The 19,458-nt window shown below is 39.5% G+C and overlaps 1 protein-coding gene across 2 annotated transcripts; it reads left to right on the top strand.

Annotated features, from left to right (window-relative positions):
• The first annotated feature begins 161 nt into the window (after positions 1 to 161).
• On the top strand, positions 162 to 19,155 carry rab3ab (RAB3A, member RAS oncogene family, b). Of its 2 annotated transcripts, XR_004333491.1 has the most exons (6): positions 162 to 252; positions 10,334 to 10,558; positions 13,921 to 14,039; positions 14,817 to 14,941; positions 15,598 to 16,698; positions 16,731 to 19,155. XR_004333491.1 is itself a non-coding variant. In XM_032525881.1 (5 exons), the coding sequence occupies exons 2-5, from the start codon at positions 10,334 to 10,336 to the stop codon at positions 15,786 to 15,788; spliced, it is 660 nt and encodes a 219-aa protein (XP_032381772.1). In that variant the 5' UTR covers positions 162 to 252; the 3' UTR covers positions 15,789 to 19,155. The 2 variants fall into 2 exon arrangements, 1 of the variants encoding a protein (XP_032381772.1); XM_032525881.1 differs by having other exon boundaries at positions 15,598 to 19,155.
• Positions 19,156 to 19,458: the final 303 nt, after the last annotated feature.

Here is a 19,458-nt window from a genome sequence, read left to right as displayed (position 1 = left end):
TTTTGCTTTTAGTGAATAGAATCAAAGCAGTCTGCTTTTATTCACTCTTTTTTTTTTTTTACAGAATTATTATTATAATTATCTATATTGTCTATATTGTTTATTTAAGATAGACACAGCCCTTTTTTGAGCGGCTTTTATTCCGGAAAACCATTGCCGGATGTGGTGTTGCACAGCCTTTCTAACTTGACAGTGGTGGTGTTTCTGCGGGTGCTGGTGTGGTGGATAGCAGACGGATAGAAATCTATAAAGGTGGGATTTCTGTTTTATTACTCTATTGCATGGACTTAGATGTTATATTTAAATGTAGCACTGTAGGTATTGTTAATTTGCGCTTCTGTTTGAATAGTAAATACATAATAGTTAGCCTATGTCAAATTTAGGAACCTTGAACATAGGCTATAAGATGCTTGCTTAGAACAGCTGTTTTCATTGTGAAAACCATAAAACCGTCGTAGGTGCATGAAATGCATATTTACTCGTGTAATCTGTGGGAATGGATGTGAAGGCTGCTTCTGGTTTAGTGGATCTCTGGTTGACTTGGGGCCTGTCCTGCAGAAAAAGGCGTTTCACTCCGTCCGACGGTTTAAATCAGGAAAATGGGTCTAAATGGGTCGGAGCAACAACAATAGAATACAATTCACAACACATAAAATACACTAATAGAGCAAACGAGGCGAGAGTAATCCGACGTTAAATTTGGAATCGCATAAACAATCTATAATTTTAATGATTATTATCATGAAATAACCTAATCATCTCCCCATCACTGAATACCATAGACTGTTGGTGCGAATATGGGGATGAGTGTTGAAATATTACTGGAATTTCCATGAAACGTTGAACCCTATGCAGGACTGGTGTGTTCCTGTGATAGGGTGAATCATTTAGTGCTAAACCAATCGGATCTTGGTTAGTGTCTTCAAATGAAATGGCATGAATGTGTGTGCCTCCCATACTGCAACAGCACGTTTCAGTAGGCTACAGAAGGAAGGAAAAATGGAAGAATAAAAATTACTGAGTTTTATTCTAAAACTTAAAATGGACTTGCATATTCAAACTAAAATTATATTGGGAGTGCCCAATGTATACACTGCACCTGCACACAGGAGGAGAAGAAAATATATAAATGCGCCAATGTCTGAATGTTGATCTTACCTAAGAACAAGTGAGAGCATGAGAGTATTGATGAATGCCACTAAAAAAATGTATGCAGAAGTTAGGATCAAATAAAGTTAATTTATTAGGCCCAATGTAGTTTTTATTGCTTGTCATATAGCTATATTACACCACATTTGTTTCATAGTTTCACCCTAATGAAGGCTAACTTTATTAATGCTGCCAATAATGTAGAAGAACAAGGAGAGAACGAGCCCCGAGCAAAAGGCAGTGGTGGCCTAAAGGTTATAGTGAACAGAGCTTGTGACCGGGAGGTCGTCGTTCATTTTGCCTGCAGTGATTACAAACTTTCATGTGTGTGAAGAATCTAAATGTGAGACCAAGAGTCTGCAGGTCGCATCTATACTTCCTCTGCTGACAGTTAAATTACCGATAGCAAGACCTGGGGGCAAGACTGACTCATCCGCTGTTTCTCCTGGGAAAAGCCGTGCATCCATGTTGCCTGTGACAAACACTCCAACAGTTCCAACCCAGGATCAGATTCACACGTTGGTCGATCATTTTTATTACATTTCAGATAAATATCAGTCTGTCAGAATGATGAGTCTCCTCTGACCACAGCTGCAGAAAAACAGACTCAAAGGTCAGAGTTGTTTCTAAACGTCATTTCATACCTGAAATAATTGTTCCAGTGAAGATATTTGTTTTCTGATGATGATCTTAAGTCGCTTCAGAGGCTTTTACACAATCATCATAAGAAGAAAAAAATCTCTGAAAGTCAAACATGGTATTCCTGAATGGAAAATGCCAAAATATCAGCACAACATAGCTGTCACCAGTTTGCAGCCCAAAACTTTATTTTTAATTTGAATTGTCCTTAAAAAGCTATATCAAAGCATATATTATATTAATAAGTGGATATTAACTTAACAAAGCCTTAATACATTGACAAAGTGCAAGAAGAAGGTTTCAACTTCAACAACAAGCTTTTCATTTTTGATTAATATGTTTTTTCCAGTTGAAAAAAATGGATATGTGTAAAACAGGGAAGACGATTCAAATAAAAAGCTAGTATTTAAGAAGTAAAAACCAGTTTACAAACAGATACATTCAAAACATCCTGGATTCACCTGCAGACTCTAGCACCAAAAAAACCATCTCACGCATGCTGGCTCTCCCCCCATCTCTGCTTTCTGTTTGCTGTGGAGAGAAAAAATAGAAAGAAGAAGATACGCTATTTTTAGCTTTCCCTCCTCTCATCTGCATCCTCCAGCTTCCTAGAAAAGGAGGTACGTGATTGGAGGAAAAGGGGAAAAATGCTGTCCCAGGCAGCCGGGAGCAGGACAGCAGCTGCATAAAACCACTGCATCTTCTCTGTTGTAGTACATTCTAAGTTATTGTTTCACACACCAATATGATGTGTGTAACATAGGGATGTGGTGATAAATGATAAGTCAGGTGAACTGTCGGTATGTTAAACCTTAAACCTCAACGAGACATGTTGAGATTTATTTTAATGTCAATCATTTTGACCAGTTGGGGTTTTAGCTGTCCAGTTCTTGTGTCCCACTTTTTCTCCCTGATGAGAAAACAATGTTTTCCTTTAGCATCAAAACCACTGAATACTTGTCATTTATTGAGATGAAGAACAGCACAGCCATCAGTGAGGAAAAATCATCTTCAAAGACTTTTACCATGACAACCCTGACATACTGTATGTTAAAAGATATTTTGAATTTGAATCATGCTAAAGTCAATCTAGTGGTAGATAAATATTTGATTCGTCCCGCAGATTTTTCTAATTTAGTTCAGATTTCATTTCCCATAGTTCATGGTCCGGGTTGTGAAAACATAATTTTAATGTTTGGTAGAATATTTTAGATTTGTGAAAACCTTTTTTATTCTCTCAGTCTGTTCACAGTTCCTAATGATGAATGCCTCATCAATACTTCCTTGCTGTGTCCATTTCTGTCACTATGAGTTTTATGGGTTTGGATGGTGGAAAGAACCATGAACCATTTCTTTTTCATTATGTACTTAAGTTATGTACTTGAGTACATGTTCTTAAAGAAAAGAGATTATCCCCACCTCAGAAACATGTGTTTAAAGTGAAACTCCAGTATGACTTTGCTCTCTGAGTGGGGCTGAAAACGCCTCCGTCAGGCATTTCAGCAGGTTCCTAAGTAGCTGTCTTTTAACAGGAAGGTGTTTGGGTGATCTGGGATCAGTCTGCAGGAAGCCAGCTGCTACTGATTAAATGAGCCCGACTAGCTGGCCTTAGCAGCACTTAGCTGTGGATCAATCCAGCTCCTGGAGGACGTCAATCTCTTTTAGGTGACAGGTTTAGAGGAGAGCTTGATGATGTCATTGTCCAGCAAAGAAGGTCACAACTCTTAGTCATGATTGAATTAGGATTAAAGAAAAACACTCAACACTTGGTGATAGAGGGTGGCACTAAGTTGTAACTACTTACAATGTGCTCTTGAGCAAAGCCGAAAATGTACAGCTGCTTCAGTGGAGATGGATGTATGTGTAGCTGCAAGTTTACTGCATACTGTTTTTTTTTATAATTTCAGATCTTTGTGTGTAAATAGTTTTTACAATCTTTAATGCTTTATATTGCATAAAACAGTCAACACAATGGTGCAGGGGTTAGCAATGTTGCAATTTCTTTAACCATAAATCGTAACAAACCCATGTGTTACGGCAACTCTCCCAGTTCAGCAGACCTGACTTTAAACTTTGTTCAAAGGTGGTTAACTGTTGAGGCCAATGAAAGCAGCATGCTGAAATGCATTTGCAAAATGAGATTTTAATTACTTTGAGATTAAGCACATAGGCCTGCAGTCTGTACGCTTCTTTATCAAATTAGTGTTTATGGAAGAAGCAAACTCTCTTCTCCACAGCTAATCTCTGAGACGCAGAGGAAAGGCTGCAGTAATCTCCCCACACCGTCACAAACAGACACTTAGCAGCCAACAAAGGTCTGTGATAGTGTTTGACAAGATCCAGACTTCCAGCTGTGGCTGCTAATTTATAACCTCCTCTGATCACAGCTATTAAAAACTGACATGCTTACGTTTAACTTTAGCATGTCATGTTTAACTTACGCTCAAGGTCTTTAAACCAGCACTTTGAAACAGACCAAACTCGATAAATCCACATTTTAAGAAAACATTAGGAAAAAAGCAAAGGGTTAGATCACGTTCTAGCACCTTGACAGATGCAACAAATATTCCTGAAGTGGTAAATAATATTCAGAGGGAAATATATTTTGTAGAGAAAAGGGCAGAGGTGGAAAGCTTTTGGGAAACAGCAAGCAAAGATTATTTCCTAATATGCTATGCCTGCAACACCGCTGACTCAGCTTTAAGAAACTCGTTGATGAAAAGCAAATGGGCTGAAATATCTGCTGCGCTGAGTAGACACTTTGGTGCAACAGTAGCAGGAGCATATACATTTTTAATAAGGCTGGCCAGTGATGAAATCTAACACCAAAATTTGACTGTGATCAAGTGTGATCTCTCGTCCAGTAGGTTTGCTTTGGTAGGAGTCAGAGAAACGTTTTTAGATTTGTTTTGGTTTTCTGTGACAAATAGACATCTTAGATATCTTAGGTACAAAGTTATAGCTAGGCAAAGTTTGAACTTTAGTTAGTTCAACCAGCACCAGATTGTCAGCCCGAATGAACACCTATGGGAGCATTGTGTTAGGCAGAAGTCGGAGAGTATTCAATGATGTGGGAAGATACCACACCAATACACTTTATGTTGTTCTTTTCCTTTTAATATGTCCCCATTTGTATTTCTGTCAACTAAACTGGAGTTTCTGCAATTGAATATTTCCATAAGGTCTTTGATAAATAAGGTAACTCTTCTCTTAAGTGAATGAAAATGTATGGTATTAACTCATTCTGGGTCTAATACTTTAGGGTAAGCCTCTATAACAAGCAAACCAGGGCATAAAAAAGTCCCATTTTTTATCTTCCGATCATCTGTATACAAATCAAAGTAAAAACTTTTTCAGAAATACTATATGGGAGGGCAGTATCTCTCGTTGATTCAGGGAGGATCTTCAGTTGTCAACATACTGTGGGTCTCCTTCAACCTCTGTGTTTATTCTCATTTCCTGTAGTTGGTGTGGATTACAGACTCACCCTGGGTACAACTGCAGTTCACGTCACTGCAGAGCACATTTTCAGTCATCTAATTAGACTTGATGGGTTGCCAATGAAATTCAGCGTGATTAAAATGCTGAGTCAAGCTAATTTGAACTTGTTTACAGACACCTTTGATGAACAGTGTTGGAACTGTGAATTGCTATACATTTCTGAGATAGAGACAGATTAACATGAATATAAATAAAGTTTGCCTAAAAATATGAATGCAATGTGCTGAAAAAACTATGAAAACATCATCAAACAGTGCCAATACTGATTGCACAATTATGCTGAAACACAGTGCACATCATCTCAAGCATTTTTTGACTTAATTCTATAGTGTATGGCATACATCACACTTTCACACATCACGCATCACACAGTTTTTTTTAATGACACTGAAGTACACATACAGTACAGTATGCAATTTAGGAATAAAACATTTATTTTGGATGTTTCTCTTCTCACAGCATCTCTCTTCTGGTAATTTGGCAGTCAATGGGTTGTTTAAAAAAATATATTGATTAGTTTCCAGACAACAGAAAAGCTTTACTTGTGTTGTGTTGTTTTTTTAACTGATAAATTACTATATTTATTTATAAAATTCAAGGACAAACACGTCTGGCAACGTCCCCTTAGTTCCAACTGTCCCAAGACCTGTGTAAGTTTTGAATGAGCAAACACATTCAGAAAAATTTGTAACTTTTGTGTGTAATATACTGTAAACTATATTTAACTACATATAGTCCTAATGTTATTTAACTTGCTTATTATTTTTTTTAGAATGTTATTAATTATTGATAATAAAATAATTGAAGTTAATTTTAGTTCCATGCTCAATTTTAAATGTCGTCTTTTTGTATTCTGGATTAACACGTGTTATATTTATGGTAAATCCAGTAGTGTTCTGGAGTATACGCAGGAGCTCAAGGCTGCAGATTTGTGAAGAGTTACTGACGTCACAGGCGGCGCACAACTTATCATCAACCAAATACAAATTGACAACCGTGATGCTGCCCTTTCAGATGTTCTCAAATTAGGAACCTGGTTCTGGTTTTATTATTCCTTTTCCCTTCAGCTTTCTGTTTGAACCCCACTTACAGTTATGTTGCATGTAACAGGTTTTGTGATGGCTTTAAGTCCCATCAATTACCACCTCCTCCGCCATGTGTTGAGGAAGGGTCGGTGTGTTTTCATTATTTAACAAGTATCTCTGTGTTCCTTCATGTAAACCGATAGGCCGGCGCTATAAAGGAGGGTGCAGTTGTTTTGTTTGTGGTTTATTCCCTGAGAGTTCTCGTGTTCCACTGCAGCTGAGTGGAGATAACAGTCTAAATATAGAGCAGGTTACAGCGACTCTGACGCCTGTGGGCTCAAGTCAATGTGCTCTCAAGAGTCGAAAAGGTTTCCAGAATTTTTTTTTTGTCTTTGTAGCCCTGTACTCTTCTACCCCACTGGTAGCTAGCGCGGTTGCATACCAGCAAATGTTGCAAGTCTCAGTCATGTAACGTATGGTTATTAAATAAATAAGCTTTGCTTCATGTCAGATGGTTGAATAGTCTCGATCGACCGTGTCCGACCATTACTGTTACTTTCTGAAATGTGACTGGCCAGCTGTGTGGAGGTGAGAAAGAAGTTGGGAACTTTTCTCACTTGCTGTTATTCCTCTCTTGGAGAAGCACGTTTTACACCTTGAGCCAGTTTAGGGTTTGAGAAGCTAATGTGTTTGCGTCTCATCCAGACAGTTAAAGGTACATTTGAGTGTTATTCTCTTTTTTTGTTGGTCATACTCACTGCAGTTGTTGCAGAGATTTTAAGGAACTTTAAAATCTTTAAAATCTAAAACACTAAGTATTTGAGTCCAAAGAGACACAGAAAGCAGTTCCTAGGAAATTGTATGTAGCGTATGTAGTGTATGACAGCTGCATTAAATAACAGATACACGTCTTGGCTAGCCTAGCTCTCCAGTTGACGTAAATACCATAGTAGATTGTGAGTGTGTAGATCACAAAATCTAAATTTACCACTGTCATATAATACCTTCTTATGGTGTCATTGTTGGTGTGGTCAAGCTACTTCTTTCCTAGACTGTAACTTAAGCTGTAAATGAGACTCCTGCCACAAGGAAGTCATCAACAATGTTTGTCAGAGGTGACCCTAAAACAATCCTTTAATGATTCAGCTGGTGAATATCAGAATCAGTTAAAGGTGCTCTAAGCGATGTAGGGTGACATTACTTCTTGTTGAACCCTTTGTTATACATTGGCCGTTGTCTTCCTTTTTTGGTCAATTCGGCGTAACAGAATCTTGTCACATTATAGGAAAGCACACTGCCAGATGAGTGACAATTTTTGTGTAACCAATGTATGATGAAGGCATGTTGATTGGATTGAATTAGCAAGATAATGTTAGCTAACTAGCCAGCAGCGGGCTGTTCGGGTTTGGTCTCTCCGCTCCCACCGTTGGGAGAATTATTTTCAGAGAAAACGGATGACTAGGAGATGGACAGTCTGGTTAGCCAACTCCCGGTGTCCGCTGTTTTCCCAGCATGGATTGAAGCAGAGAGACCATAGTTCTGCTGCTAAATCGAGCAAACGCTGTTTCATTGCAACATTTGTATCTGGTTTCCCTTTTGAATTACAAATAGATTACTGCCACCTGCTTCGTAGGGAGAGTTATTTCCACGCATTTGCACATCGTATGTGGAAATTTGCCATTTGCTGTCTCATATTTGTGTTCCAGTGCTAATTTTTGACAAAGGCAACAGGGGCCGACGTGAGGCGGCACCACAGTCGCGCGTCATTGCCCTTAGTTCCTGGCCCTTGGCTTGGTGTGTCAGGTCCTTAAAAGTCTGTGTCAGTGGGGGTCCTGTGCCTTGTTAACAAGGCCTGCAGAGGGGAATAAACTATTTTTGTAGTGTGAGGGTTTGCTGATGTTTAGCTCCCACTTGAGGTCTTGGGAAGTGGAAGGACTCAACAGTGTTGACTGTGGAGTCACCGAGGGTGATGGGGGCAGGTGGGGTTGAGTTCTTCCTAAAATCCCCAACCATCTCCACTGTCTTCAGAGTGTTTAGCTCTAAGTTGTTCTGACTGCACCAGGTCACTAGGTGGTCAATCTCCCACCTGTAGGCGGACTCATCACCACCAGTAATTAATACACTGATGGTCGTATTGTCCGCGAACTTCTGAAGCTTGATGGACTAGTGAATGGACGGGCAGCCGTTGGTGTGCAGGGAACACCAGCAGCTGCACCTCCAATCACCAGTATGTCATATCAAACTCCAAACTGACTTATGCAGTAAATTATTCCTCTGACATCCCCAGTTGATTGTGACTGATTGAACCAATTGCCTCCAACCTCTTCTCCAAATTGAGAAAACTCAGATGGGTTTTCTGTTTTCCCCTGACATTGCAGTGTTGCTTTGATTCATTACCAAGAAGCAAATGTGCAATGTCTAGGTCTGTCAGAGATGCTGACAGAATCTCATCTTTTGTCTAAACACTCATTAAATGTATTACCTTTTTCTCTATATGAAAAATCCCCTCTGCATTTTTTTTAAGGGATTGTCAGGTTTACTTGTATTAAAGTTTGCTTTTCGCTTAGGACTTTAAAGGAGATGGTCATTATTTAAGATAGGGCAGAAGAGATCAGTCCATGGCAGCATCAGGAGGTGCAGATGTGCCTGTATGAAGGAACGCTGTATACTGTATGTCTGGCTCCAGTTTGTGGATCCATTTCCCGTCACCAAGCAATTCAAACTATCCATCACGTATCTGCATCTAATTCAGCAAGAGTCCCCTATCATCTTGCCAATTATTTTCTCAACTAATAGATGAATGATTTTATGGTCATTATAATTTCCCACAGCACCCTTTATTCAATATATTCGACCAACAGTCCATAACCCAGATACATTCAGTTTACTATCATTAACGGCATAGAGAAAAGCATATGTTTTGGAGAAGGCCGAGACAAATTTCCACTATGATGCAAAATAAAGTCTAATCTAACTGTAATCTTAATGAAGCAGCAAATCTGCTGAAAGCTGAAACTGAAATCTTTTGTAATTTTAGTTTGAAAAATACCTCCACTTTGCATTATCTTAGATTCTTAGATGTAGTTTTCCCTTAAGCTTTATCAGATAACTTGTCTCAGCATTCCTATGGTCTTATTGGGTTATATACATACAGTATATATCTACTGTAGACTATATTTATATTCCTCTTTGAGATTGGATGTTTGAATGCTCTATTGCTCATGATTTCTACTAATACGACGGCTGTGTTTTTCCATATATCCTTACTATGTGGTAGAGTTTTTACACATGTATATACTTCAAATGTATAGCATAGACATAGTCAGTGTGGAATCTTTTGGTGCCATCAAATCTCTTACCCTGAAATTGTTATTACCTCACTTGAAAGAGTGAGTAAAGAGTGGATCAAAAAAAATTATACTCTATGAAAAATGTCCATTATCTTTTTTTTAAAGTATTGCCTCCTGCAGCAGTGATTTTGGGAGGGAAATGACACTGTGCATGCAGACTTGTCATGCACATACTGTAGCCATTCTCGGTTAAATTGTGTAGAACAATTTTGTAGAAATGCTTTTCATTTGTTTTATATAAGTGATTTACATGGAGATTAAACACTACAAAAATCATGTATAAGCAAGTGTTTTTTTTGTATTTTTGCTAAAACATTGTTATGCTCACTCAGGCATTATGCACAACTTTTACTGCACTAAATTCAACCCACTAAATGGGATGAATTATTTTGCTTTCTGGGCTGCAAACTCAGCAATAAGATCAATGTATAATCATGTCAGTCTGTTATACCTGGGACCTCTACCTTGGAAGGAATAAAACAGATGTTTTTTTTTACTGGATGTAAATTAGCTTTTATTTAGAACTTATTATTATTATCATTACTATTATTATTATTATTGAAATTGTTATTACTATTGACATGGCATGAGTTCCTTTGCAGCTACATTCAGAGGTCACAGTGGCCATTTGATTAAAGATTTGTGTGTGCCCTTTGTCTCTGTCCACAGATGGCCTCAGCAACAGCGACGTACGGGCAGAAGGAGTCTTCGGACCAAAACTTTGACTATATGTTCAAGATCCTCATCATTGGCAACAGCAGTGTGGGCAAAACCTCCTTCTTGTTCCGCTACGCCGACGACTCCTTCACACCGGCCTTTGTCAGTACGGTGGGCATCGACTTCAAGGTGAAAACCATCTACAGGAATGACAAGAGGATCAAATTACAGATCTGGGTAAGACATCTGGACATGACGTGTTGAGTTGCTAGAAGGAAGTAAATCAAACTAAAATCTACAATCTTTTGCATGTATCCGGTGAATTGAAGTTGAATGAGTGAGTGCCATTAATTGATTTTCTTCACTGTCACAAGCTTGTAGCTTTCTTCACTTTCTTCACCCGCTTATCAAACTATCACCTGCAGCTGGTCAACAGTGTTCCATGACTAGCTGCATTATCACATATGACTTTCGAGCCACGTTTTCCTGGCTTCCACCATGTTCCGGGTGCATTTGTCTGCATTTCTAAGATGAATCAGTTTGTGAATAGATTTGCTGACGTTGTCAAAGGTGTTCTGTAGTGTTATAGCTGGACAGTCAGTGCCTATACAGACACAAAGTGACTTATTTAGTCCCCAGGCATCAGTGTGCTTCAACTGCAGTGCCTGTTGGATGGTGGAATGTCTGAAACTCCCTCTACCTCACACATTTACACAACTGTCTCTTTTCATGTGAATAACCGAGTGCAACACTATGAATGACTTCCAGGAAGGATTGTATGGCATTTTAGAGCAGCTATAAAAACATTTGCATTTGGTAGTCGGACAACGTGTTGTTCAAATTAGTCTGATATGAGCGTACCAGCGCCAACTCCACATCTGAATGTCGTTTCAAATAGCAGGGTTAGAAGGTGAGCTCAGCACACTTAAATGTTAGTTACGTTTTATAAATGATGTCTAATAATACAGCAACCAACGTTTCATTAGATATTTCATAACATATTCAACAGAGCAGCAGAATCTGTGAAACACTGCCTTGTACTGCAGTTTTAATTATGTAAACTATCCTCAGATTGCAGTAAACACATAAATCTGCACACCGTCCATAGTCTCAGCAGCTTGCTCCTTCAGCTGACCCTGGGAGGAGTAGACTGGAAACAATAGAAGTAATGACACAGCTTGTAACATGGATGTGCCTTCAGGAACAAACAGGGCAGTGGTTTTTGCATCAGAAATGTGTTGTCTCTTAAGGGTTAAGCAGTAAACACAATCAAAGAGCAGGGTAAAGACAGGCTGTTAGAGGAACTGGTGTACATCATAAAATAATTCCCACCCATACTGCAGCAGACAGAGCTGTGATGGTGAGCAGAGCAGTGTGCGTGTGTCTGTGTGTGTGTGTGTGTGTGTGTGTGTTATGTGTGTAGCGCTGTCTCTGTTGTCAGCCTTTGCCAGGTCTTGCCTCTGGTAAGGGAGACAGAATCGGCCAATCAGAGCACAAGAATTAGATGACTGGGTGCTGCTCTCCCCTCCCCCACTACTACACACATCTCACCCTAGTAGATATCCCCCCTCCCTTTCCCACACACACATACACACACGCACACAGGCGCACACACGCACACACACACACACACACACACACACACAAACACACACATTAACCCCCCCCATCTCTCAGCTCAATCTACTCAAGTAAAATAGGCTACTGTATATTTAGGTTTTCTTGTTTTAACCTAACCTAACCTAACCTAATAACCTTTTTTGGGTTTTGAGTCCACGTAGTGGCCGATTTACACTGTTTTTCTTGTAGTCCGCAATGTATCTTTGTTTTGACTCGTAATCCAATAAATTAAATTGATGTATCTATGAGTCCAGGAAGCAGGGAAAACAGGGAAAACATTGAATTTGGGTTTTTCCGAAGAGTTAAGATCACACAACATCACGGCAGGTGATCCTTATTCTAAGTCTCACCCCGACAAGTGATTATTGACTTAATGTTCGCAAATCTAAAATTTTCCCAGATTTATCTTTGTATCAGGGCTCGTGGTGAATGCAAAGACGAGTACTCCAATGTGTTCATTATGTAACACCACTCAGTGCTACCTACACTGACGTTTTAGGTATAGAGCTTGATGCTCTCATCCTGAGCAGCCTGCAGCACATTGAGTGGATGAGCAGGACATGAACTGCAGAACATAATAACCAACAGTATGTCAGAGCTGCCGCTCTCTGATAATAAATGCCATTCTTATGCCCTGAGAATGATCGTGTGTGATTACACATCAACGAGCACAAGAAAAGAAAAGCTAAAAAGTGTATCTGTGTACAGTATGTTGTTTTTGTGTGTTTTTGTGTCCATACATAAGGACTGGATGGTTTGTCAGAGACTGCATGTTGCGGTCTATGTTACTGTATGTGTTTTCCCCAGAATTCCCTAGAAAGTTTGATAACAGGACATAGAACCGGGGTATTTGCCGTATATGTGGTGTGATGTGCTTACAATAGTAATTGTAAATTATTTAAATTAATCATTTATAACACTCTATAATGTAGTTGTAAGCAGTGTGTAAATACTCAGAAATGTTCAATGTACACCAAAAAGCTGCCTGCTTCCAGTAGAGCCAGTGATTGGTGTCTTGTTTTACTCTGTTTATCTCCACTGACAGCAGAGTGATGCGTGATGCCGTTGGACCAGAAGCTGCTCGGTTGGGTATCAGAGACACACCAGGCTTTAATTCCCTGAGCATTCATTAGGAATTAGCACTGACATTTAATCTCACCTCTGGGTTTGTGGCCAAGCAGAGAGAGAGCAAGGGAGGAGGAGACAGGCTCACTGTTTGTCAAAGCTTGCAGCAAAAATTAAGACAATAGAAGGAGATGATGAAGATTATAAAAACCACAAAAGGCATTTTAATATGCTGGCTGTACTGGTGCACATGGAAACAATGTGCCAGTCTGACATGTTAAATGTTTAAGCTTTCTTCAGGCTCAAGTATTTTGAAACCACAGCAGAGAACCCAAGTCGTTGTGTGGGGTAATCTGCAGGTCTTAAACATTTTAATCATTCTAAAATAACTTACTGAATCCACTCTCGTATCTGCAAAAGTATCTGCTCTGATAAAAACACAGTTTGTTATTTGTAATTTCCTGTTGTCATGGGATTCTTTTGTTTTGTTTTTGTGTGTCAGGATAATACATCTTTAATGCAGGATACAAGGTCGGCATACATGACTCTACCTACTAAGGAATAGTGTTCCATAAACCAATCAAGGATTGTGTCTTTAAAAACAAGATCGGGTAGTGTAAAAAAGGATTAGACAACTCTAGAATTTGTCTTGAATTTCTGCACCTTGCAAATTCTACGTGCTTTATCATTTTACCAGTCAAATTCATTAAGTCAATCATTAAGTCAATGGTGTTTGAATCCCCTGTTGCGGCTGTGGTTACACCCTCAGTGAGGAATATGGACAAATAGACTGTTTGAAGACAGAAAGGTTTATCCTCGACCAAATCTGTCAGAAGTCACTGTGAAATAGATTCTGTGAAATTTTAAGAAATAGTCAAAAACTAACTGCAGCTGTTGTTGATGTTTTTGTCCAGGACACGGCGGGTCAGGAGCGTTACCGCACCATCACCACTGCCTACTATCGAGGAGCCATGGGCTTCATCCTCATGTATGACATCACTAACGAGGAGTCCTTTAACGCCGTCCAGGACTGGTACGTGATGAGAGTGTAAACTGACACCATGGAGCTTTACCTGTGAGAGGGAGCGCTGTGTGTGCAGGATGGATCAAGTGGTAGATAACCAGTGGAAATAGATGTACTGTAAAGATACGAATGATTGATGAACAGGGCATGCGGTTCAAGTTTCTGTATGTATTAGTTTTGTCTCCTGCCTGTACTTTGGCTCTGTTTGTTATTTTGTTTGTCCTTAAAGAAAAAGTCTAGTTTTTAAAGTTTATCCTGACTATATTTAGACCTACTCTAATAGAGTAGGTCAAAGTCTAGCGTTTTATTTTCACTGTGACCTCATCCTTTTCACCATACTGGACACAGCTGTTCCTTTCCATCTCCATCTACTTCATGTTTAAAAAGAAAGTGAAACTGCATTTTCACCAATGAGATCTGTTACGATGGCTGAGTAGGAACACACAGGAGGAGAGGACGAAGGTGTTACAAATGGGGTTCTTTGTGCCCTATTTTAACAAAAGCAACCGCACTGACAAAATAGTCAGGCAGTGAGGTCGAATTACATGCTGCCCGATTCTTATTTTAGATGGGAAATAATAGTCACATCTAAGTTTCGTCTTTCAGGATGGGATTTTGTAACGGTGCTCAATCACTTGGTTTAAAGACTGTTCCATTTTTTTTACTGGATACACTTATTTAGAAAACGTGTGAGAGGAATAATCCAGACTTCAGGTTACATTCAGCCTGCAGTCTGATCACAGTCTCACAGTTTCCTCTTTGACTGCTGGGTGTGTTGGCTTCCAGGTCGACTCAGATTAAGACGTACTCGTGGGACAATGCCCAGGTGCTGCTGGTAGGGAACAAGTGCGACATGGAGGACGAGCGAGTGGTGGGCGGAGATAGAGGTCGACAGCTGTCTGATCACCTCGGTGAGTTCATGGTGTACACACACGCACACGCACGCACGCACACACACACACAAATATACACTTTATACAGCTCCTTGTTATGTACACTGACCTAAAGTGAATAGATGGACAGGCAGAAGGTTTAGCCTGATAATGTTAAACTATGCAGTTGCACAAAGACCACGTCCACATTAATTTACATCCACAACATTCCACTTCCGGGATTGTTTTGTAGCCGTTTGGAATTTTGGCCTTATTTCACTCTTGTCATCTGGATGTCCGTTACCTTCTACTTTCCTTGTGTTGGAGTTTTAAACTCTGGTCAATTTATGAGGACTTTGGTTACCTGGTCCTCAGATCTCTGCAGGGTAAATCCTGACAGCTAGCTAGACTGTCTGTCCAATCAGAGTTTTCTGTTGCACGACTAAAACAGCTTTGAACGTACACATATTCCACCAAAACAAGTCCCTTCCTGGCACTGTCGGGTGCTTACCATGTCGATTGTGATTGGTTAAAAGAAATGCCAATAAACCCGAGCACCTTTTTCTTCCTTTCCAAAATGCTGTGTTGACTAGCCAGACCCTCCTTGGCAGTGCTGTAAAGGAAGGTTTGGCAAAGCAAGAATACGTCCCCATTAAACCTCTCTGACCATCTTCCACACCCTGTTTCCTCTCCAGGTTTTGAGTTCTTCGAGGCCAGCGCCAAGGACAACATCAATGTGAAGCAGACCTTTGAGCGCCTGGTCGACATCATCTGTGAAAAGATGTCCGAGAGCCTGGATGCCGGAGATCCCGCCGTCACAGGGGCCAAACAGGGACCCCAGCTGACAGAGCAGCCTGCTCCTCCTCACCAGGACTGTGCATGTTAAAGCTGACTACTTCCCCTAAACCCTTTTCCTCCCACTTTCCTCCTTGTCCTCCTTCAGCTGGACCCTGGGACCTCGGGTCAAATACTCCCAACACCCCTTTCACTCACTTTCCTGCTTCTTTCTGTAACCTAGTAAGGATCATTGGCTGAGGGGCACAAGAACCTGGTTAAAAAGTGTCTGAAATGCTCTGAGCTGCTGGTGGACCATTGCTAGAGGCATGGTTGCTCCTCTTAAAAGAGCTAAAAGGTGATTGTTTGATCAGGGCGGGTGTTTATCTGATGCCAAAGAAAGTTCAATCAAAATACAGTGTTTCAGACTCTTTGCAAACCAGGTTCTTGAAGGTTCCCGATCCATCTTTCGTTGTCTCCCTGTTCCTCAGTGTGGTTTTACAAGAAGGATTTGACGGCGTCCGTCCTCAGAGTGCCATTTAAATCCTTCCAATGTTTACAGTACTTTGTTTCACGTTAGTCAAATTTCTTGAAAGGTTTTCAGCCTTGGATGCAGTGACCGAGAAAGCCACGGTGGAGTTGATGTGGGAGGGATGATGCGGCTGAAATTTGCTCCATACTGATGTGTTCATTTCTTTTAAGATTCTAGATGCACACAGAATCAAACATACATGTATCGGTATCTGTTTCATTTGTTGGGTCACCTGGTATCTACACATGAAAATTGCAGGTATACTGTAAGTGTTTTGTTTTCATCAGTCATCTGAGCCTTTTCATTTGGCCTTTTTTATGTTTTTGTATTCTGGAGCCCCATTTATTCTGTCGACACTGGGTGGGGAAAAATATGAACAAGAAAGAGCTACGTAAAAAAATTGCAAAAAGATTTAGAGACACATTTTATTTAATTATTTATTACTTTTAATGTACATATACATGTTGTGTAATATATATAATATCTACAGGTATGCATTTCTTAAAATGCATTTCTTGAAAGGAATTTAAAAGGTTTAAAGTTCTATGAGGATAGTATTAAATATAAGAGGTCTATGTTGTTGGTTTGTTTGGATGATGTGTGGAATTGTTTGCACCCTCGGCAGCTCTTCAGTGAGTCGTTTTATTTCCCTCTCGGTTTTGTCTCATGCTGCCTTCCAGGGACGTCAGAAATTCAAACTTCCAGCTTAGAAAAATACAGTGGAATGACCCTTTGAGTCTGAATTACCAATCAGAAAATCACTAAAATGTTGGTCATTCGCCAAACCACTCAGTGTGATTTCCAGCACTACTGCTAATAAAGGGAAGCATTTTAAAATGTCTCTTATATAAGAAGAAGGCGCTTGCTGTATAAAATTTGTGCTGCATCATAAATCCTTTATGCCAGACAGCAACTGCAGTACAGCTGACATCAAGTAACATTTAAAATAAAGATTTGAGCTTTCAGAAAGCTCAAATCTTTATTTTATTTTACTCCTTGATGAGTAATAACATTGATGCTTTTTGTCCCAACAGCCTCAACATGTTATTGTTCCTGCTGTCGCTAACAGAAAACATAAAGATATAAGAATATCTGAAATAGCATTTTGTGTAACACAGTTGGGCAGTTGTGCTTGCTTACAATGCTACACGTTGATATTCCAGTATTTAATATCAGGCAGAGAAAATCCTGCTGGGGATGCAAAGGATTGAGGTTGAAATGACGTGATTATCACAGCAGACCATTTATGACTCAGACTCAAATTCAACAAACTTAGTTTTCATCTTCCTGAGAGCTGTTTGGATATTCCCAGCTACTTTATCAAATATCAAAATTTCCTGTAACAATAATCATTCAAACATTTCATCATTCTTTAAAATATGATGGAATGGCTTTGGAGGATGCAAACAGTGTTGTTTTGTTAGATACTTTTATGGTATTCTGCCTTTATCTAATAGTTTGGAGTGAAAGGAAACATCAGGAGAGAATAGGATGACATGTGTGACATACAGCCAACACTTAGGAATTTAATGTTTCCCTCGCTTTGTGACAAACAGCCCGACAGTAAGCAACTTCTTCAGAATCAGTATTACATTCTGTTTGTGCAGTGCTATCTCCAATGTTCAGTCTTCAGGAGAAGTACAAACGGCACTGTTTAACAAGCATCAAACAGCTGGAGGCTGATATGTTCACAGACCAGGCAGCTGTTGCGTTTCTACCACTAGTTTCAAATCAGTGCAGGAATTAAATATTTTGTTCTGAGGTTTTCTTGGCTCCAACCACTACACATTTCTGCTAACAGCTGTTTTTACAGTAAGTCCACATGGCATCACTCCTTCTGGGTGTCCATTACTACACCAAACACTCAGAAGATGTTTGGACCCTTGTCTGAATAGAGTTTCCACAGTTAAAACTGGTTTGCCGGGTATTTGCTCTTTTCACTTCACCAGAGATTGCTGTAGAAGCAGCTCACTGTTTTTGCTGTAGGACGCCATAATGAGCAGTGTGACCAAATTTAAAACTGTAATAAAACAAATCCTGCTTGGAGGACTGAAGTGAACTCGGGTAATTTAGAAATCCTTCTTATTGTAATGTCATTGAAATGCCAGGCTTGCTGGTGGGCAATGCATACCTTTTGAATGCTGTTTTTTCCAGTAAAAACAGAGTTAAAGAGGATGGATTGAGGGGGAAAAGCACTACACAAGTCATTGTCAACATCATCAACTTCATAAACAAAGTGACTCTGACTATGTGACTGAAGCAAATATAATTCAGAAAAGCATTTATTTTGAGAGTAATTGTTGCATCAATTAACTGTCAAGTGTAGCATACCAACCTGAAATCACAGATGTGTCACTGACTTTTAAAGTCTGAGGCCCCAGTTAGAGTGCCCCACCAAAGTATTAATTATTATAAAGGAGTGATGATCACGACAAACCTGGGAGACGATTTTGATCCTGCATACATTTTACTTCTTACTGGTTGTGACTGTTTCTTTTCCGGTAAAATACAAACTTTTCAACTGTTCTCCTTTCTAAAGCGTCTTCCTCTCTATATAAACCACATCTGTAAATATGGTATCTTTGAGTCATATGTGTGGATTGTGTTGTATCGACTAAGGCTTGCAACAATGAAAAAAAGCCACTAAAAACCTAAAAAAAACAGCCATGTTGTACTGTATCTGCATTCATTACTAGGCTTGCTTGTGAATGAATGTGTTACTCTGTTACATAAGCAATACACATTACAGTATCTACAACAAAAAAAGTCATCAAGCTTGGTAGAAGTTGCCGACCTTAGATCTTCTACTAGCACGAAGAAACATACTGCAAATGGTCTCGTACTGCCTCTTCACATCCTCCTCAGTTTGGGCCATGAAGGTGAGAGAATATGCTGTGGATGTTTTTATCTGTACTTTGTGGTAAAAGAATAAAAACGTTACTAACAATTAGTTGATTCTTGTTTTTGAAGATTTACAAGATTTTGTACCTTTTGTTGGTGAGATGGGTACTGTTACCTGCTACTTCTCATGAAGTTAAAATCCCAATATTAACTGATTTCATATATGCATACTAACTGAAAAAAACACTTGTGCTGCATCATGAATGTTGTTTTAACCCTAGAAAGTAAAGTTGAAATTCAGATTTTCTTTTGACTAATCCCATTTTTTGGTGTCATGAAAGCTCAAAGTCTTTCATGTTGATGGCAAATGTTTTCCCAAATTGTCGTCACAACTGCCTCAAGATGTCAA

This window comes from Etheostoma spectabile, chromosome 9 (genome assembly GCF_008692095.1).
Source record: "Etheostoma spectabile isolate EspeVRDwgs_2016 chromosome 9, UIUC_Espe_1.0, whole genome shotgun sequence".
Taxonomy (NCBI): domain Eukaryota; kingdom Metazoa; phylum Chordata; class Actinopteri; order Perciformes; family Percidae; genus Etheostoma; species Etheostoma spectabile.
The sequence above is the reverse complement of the archived record's forward strand: the minus strand, read 5'-3'. Positions and strand labels throughout refer to the sequence as shown.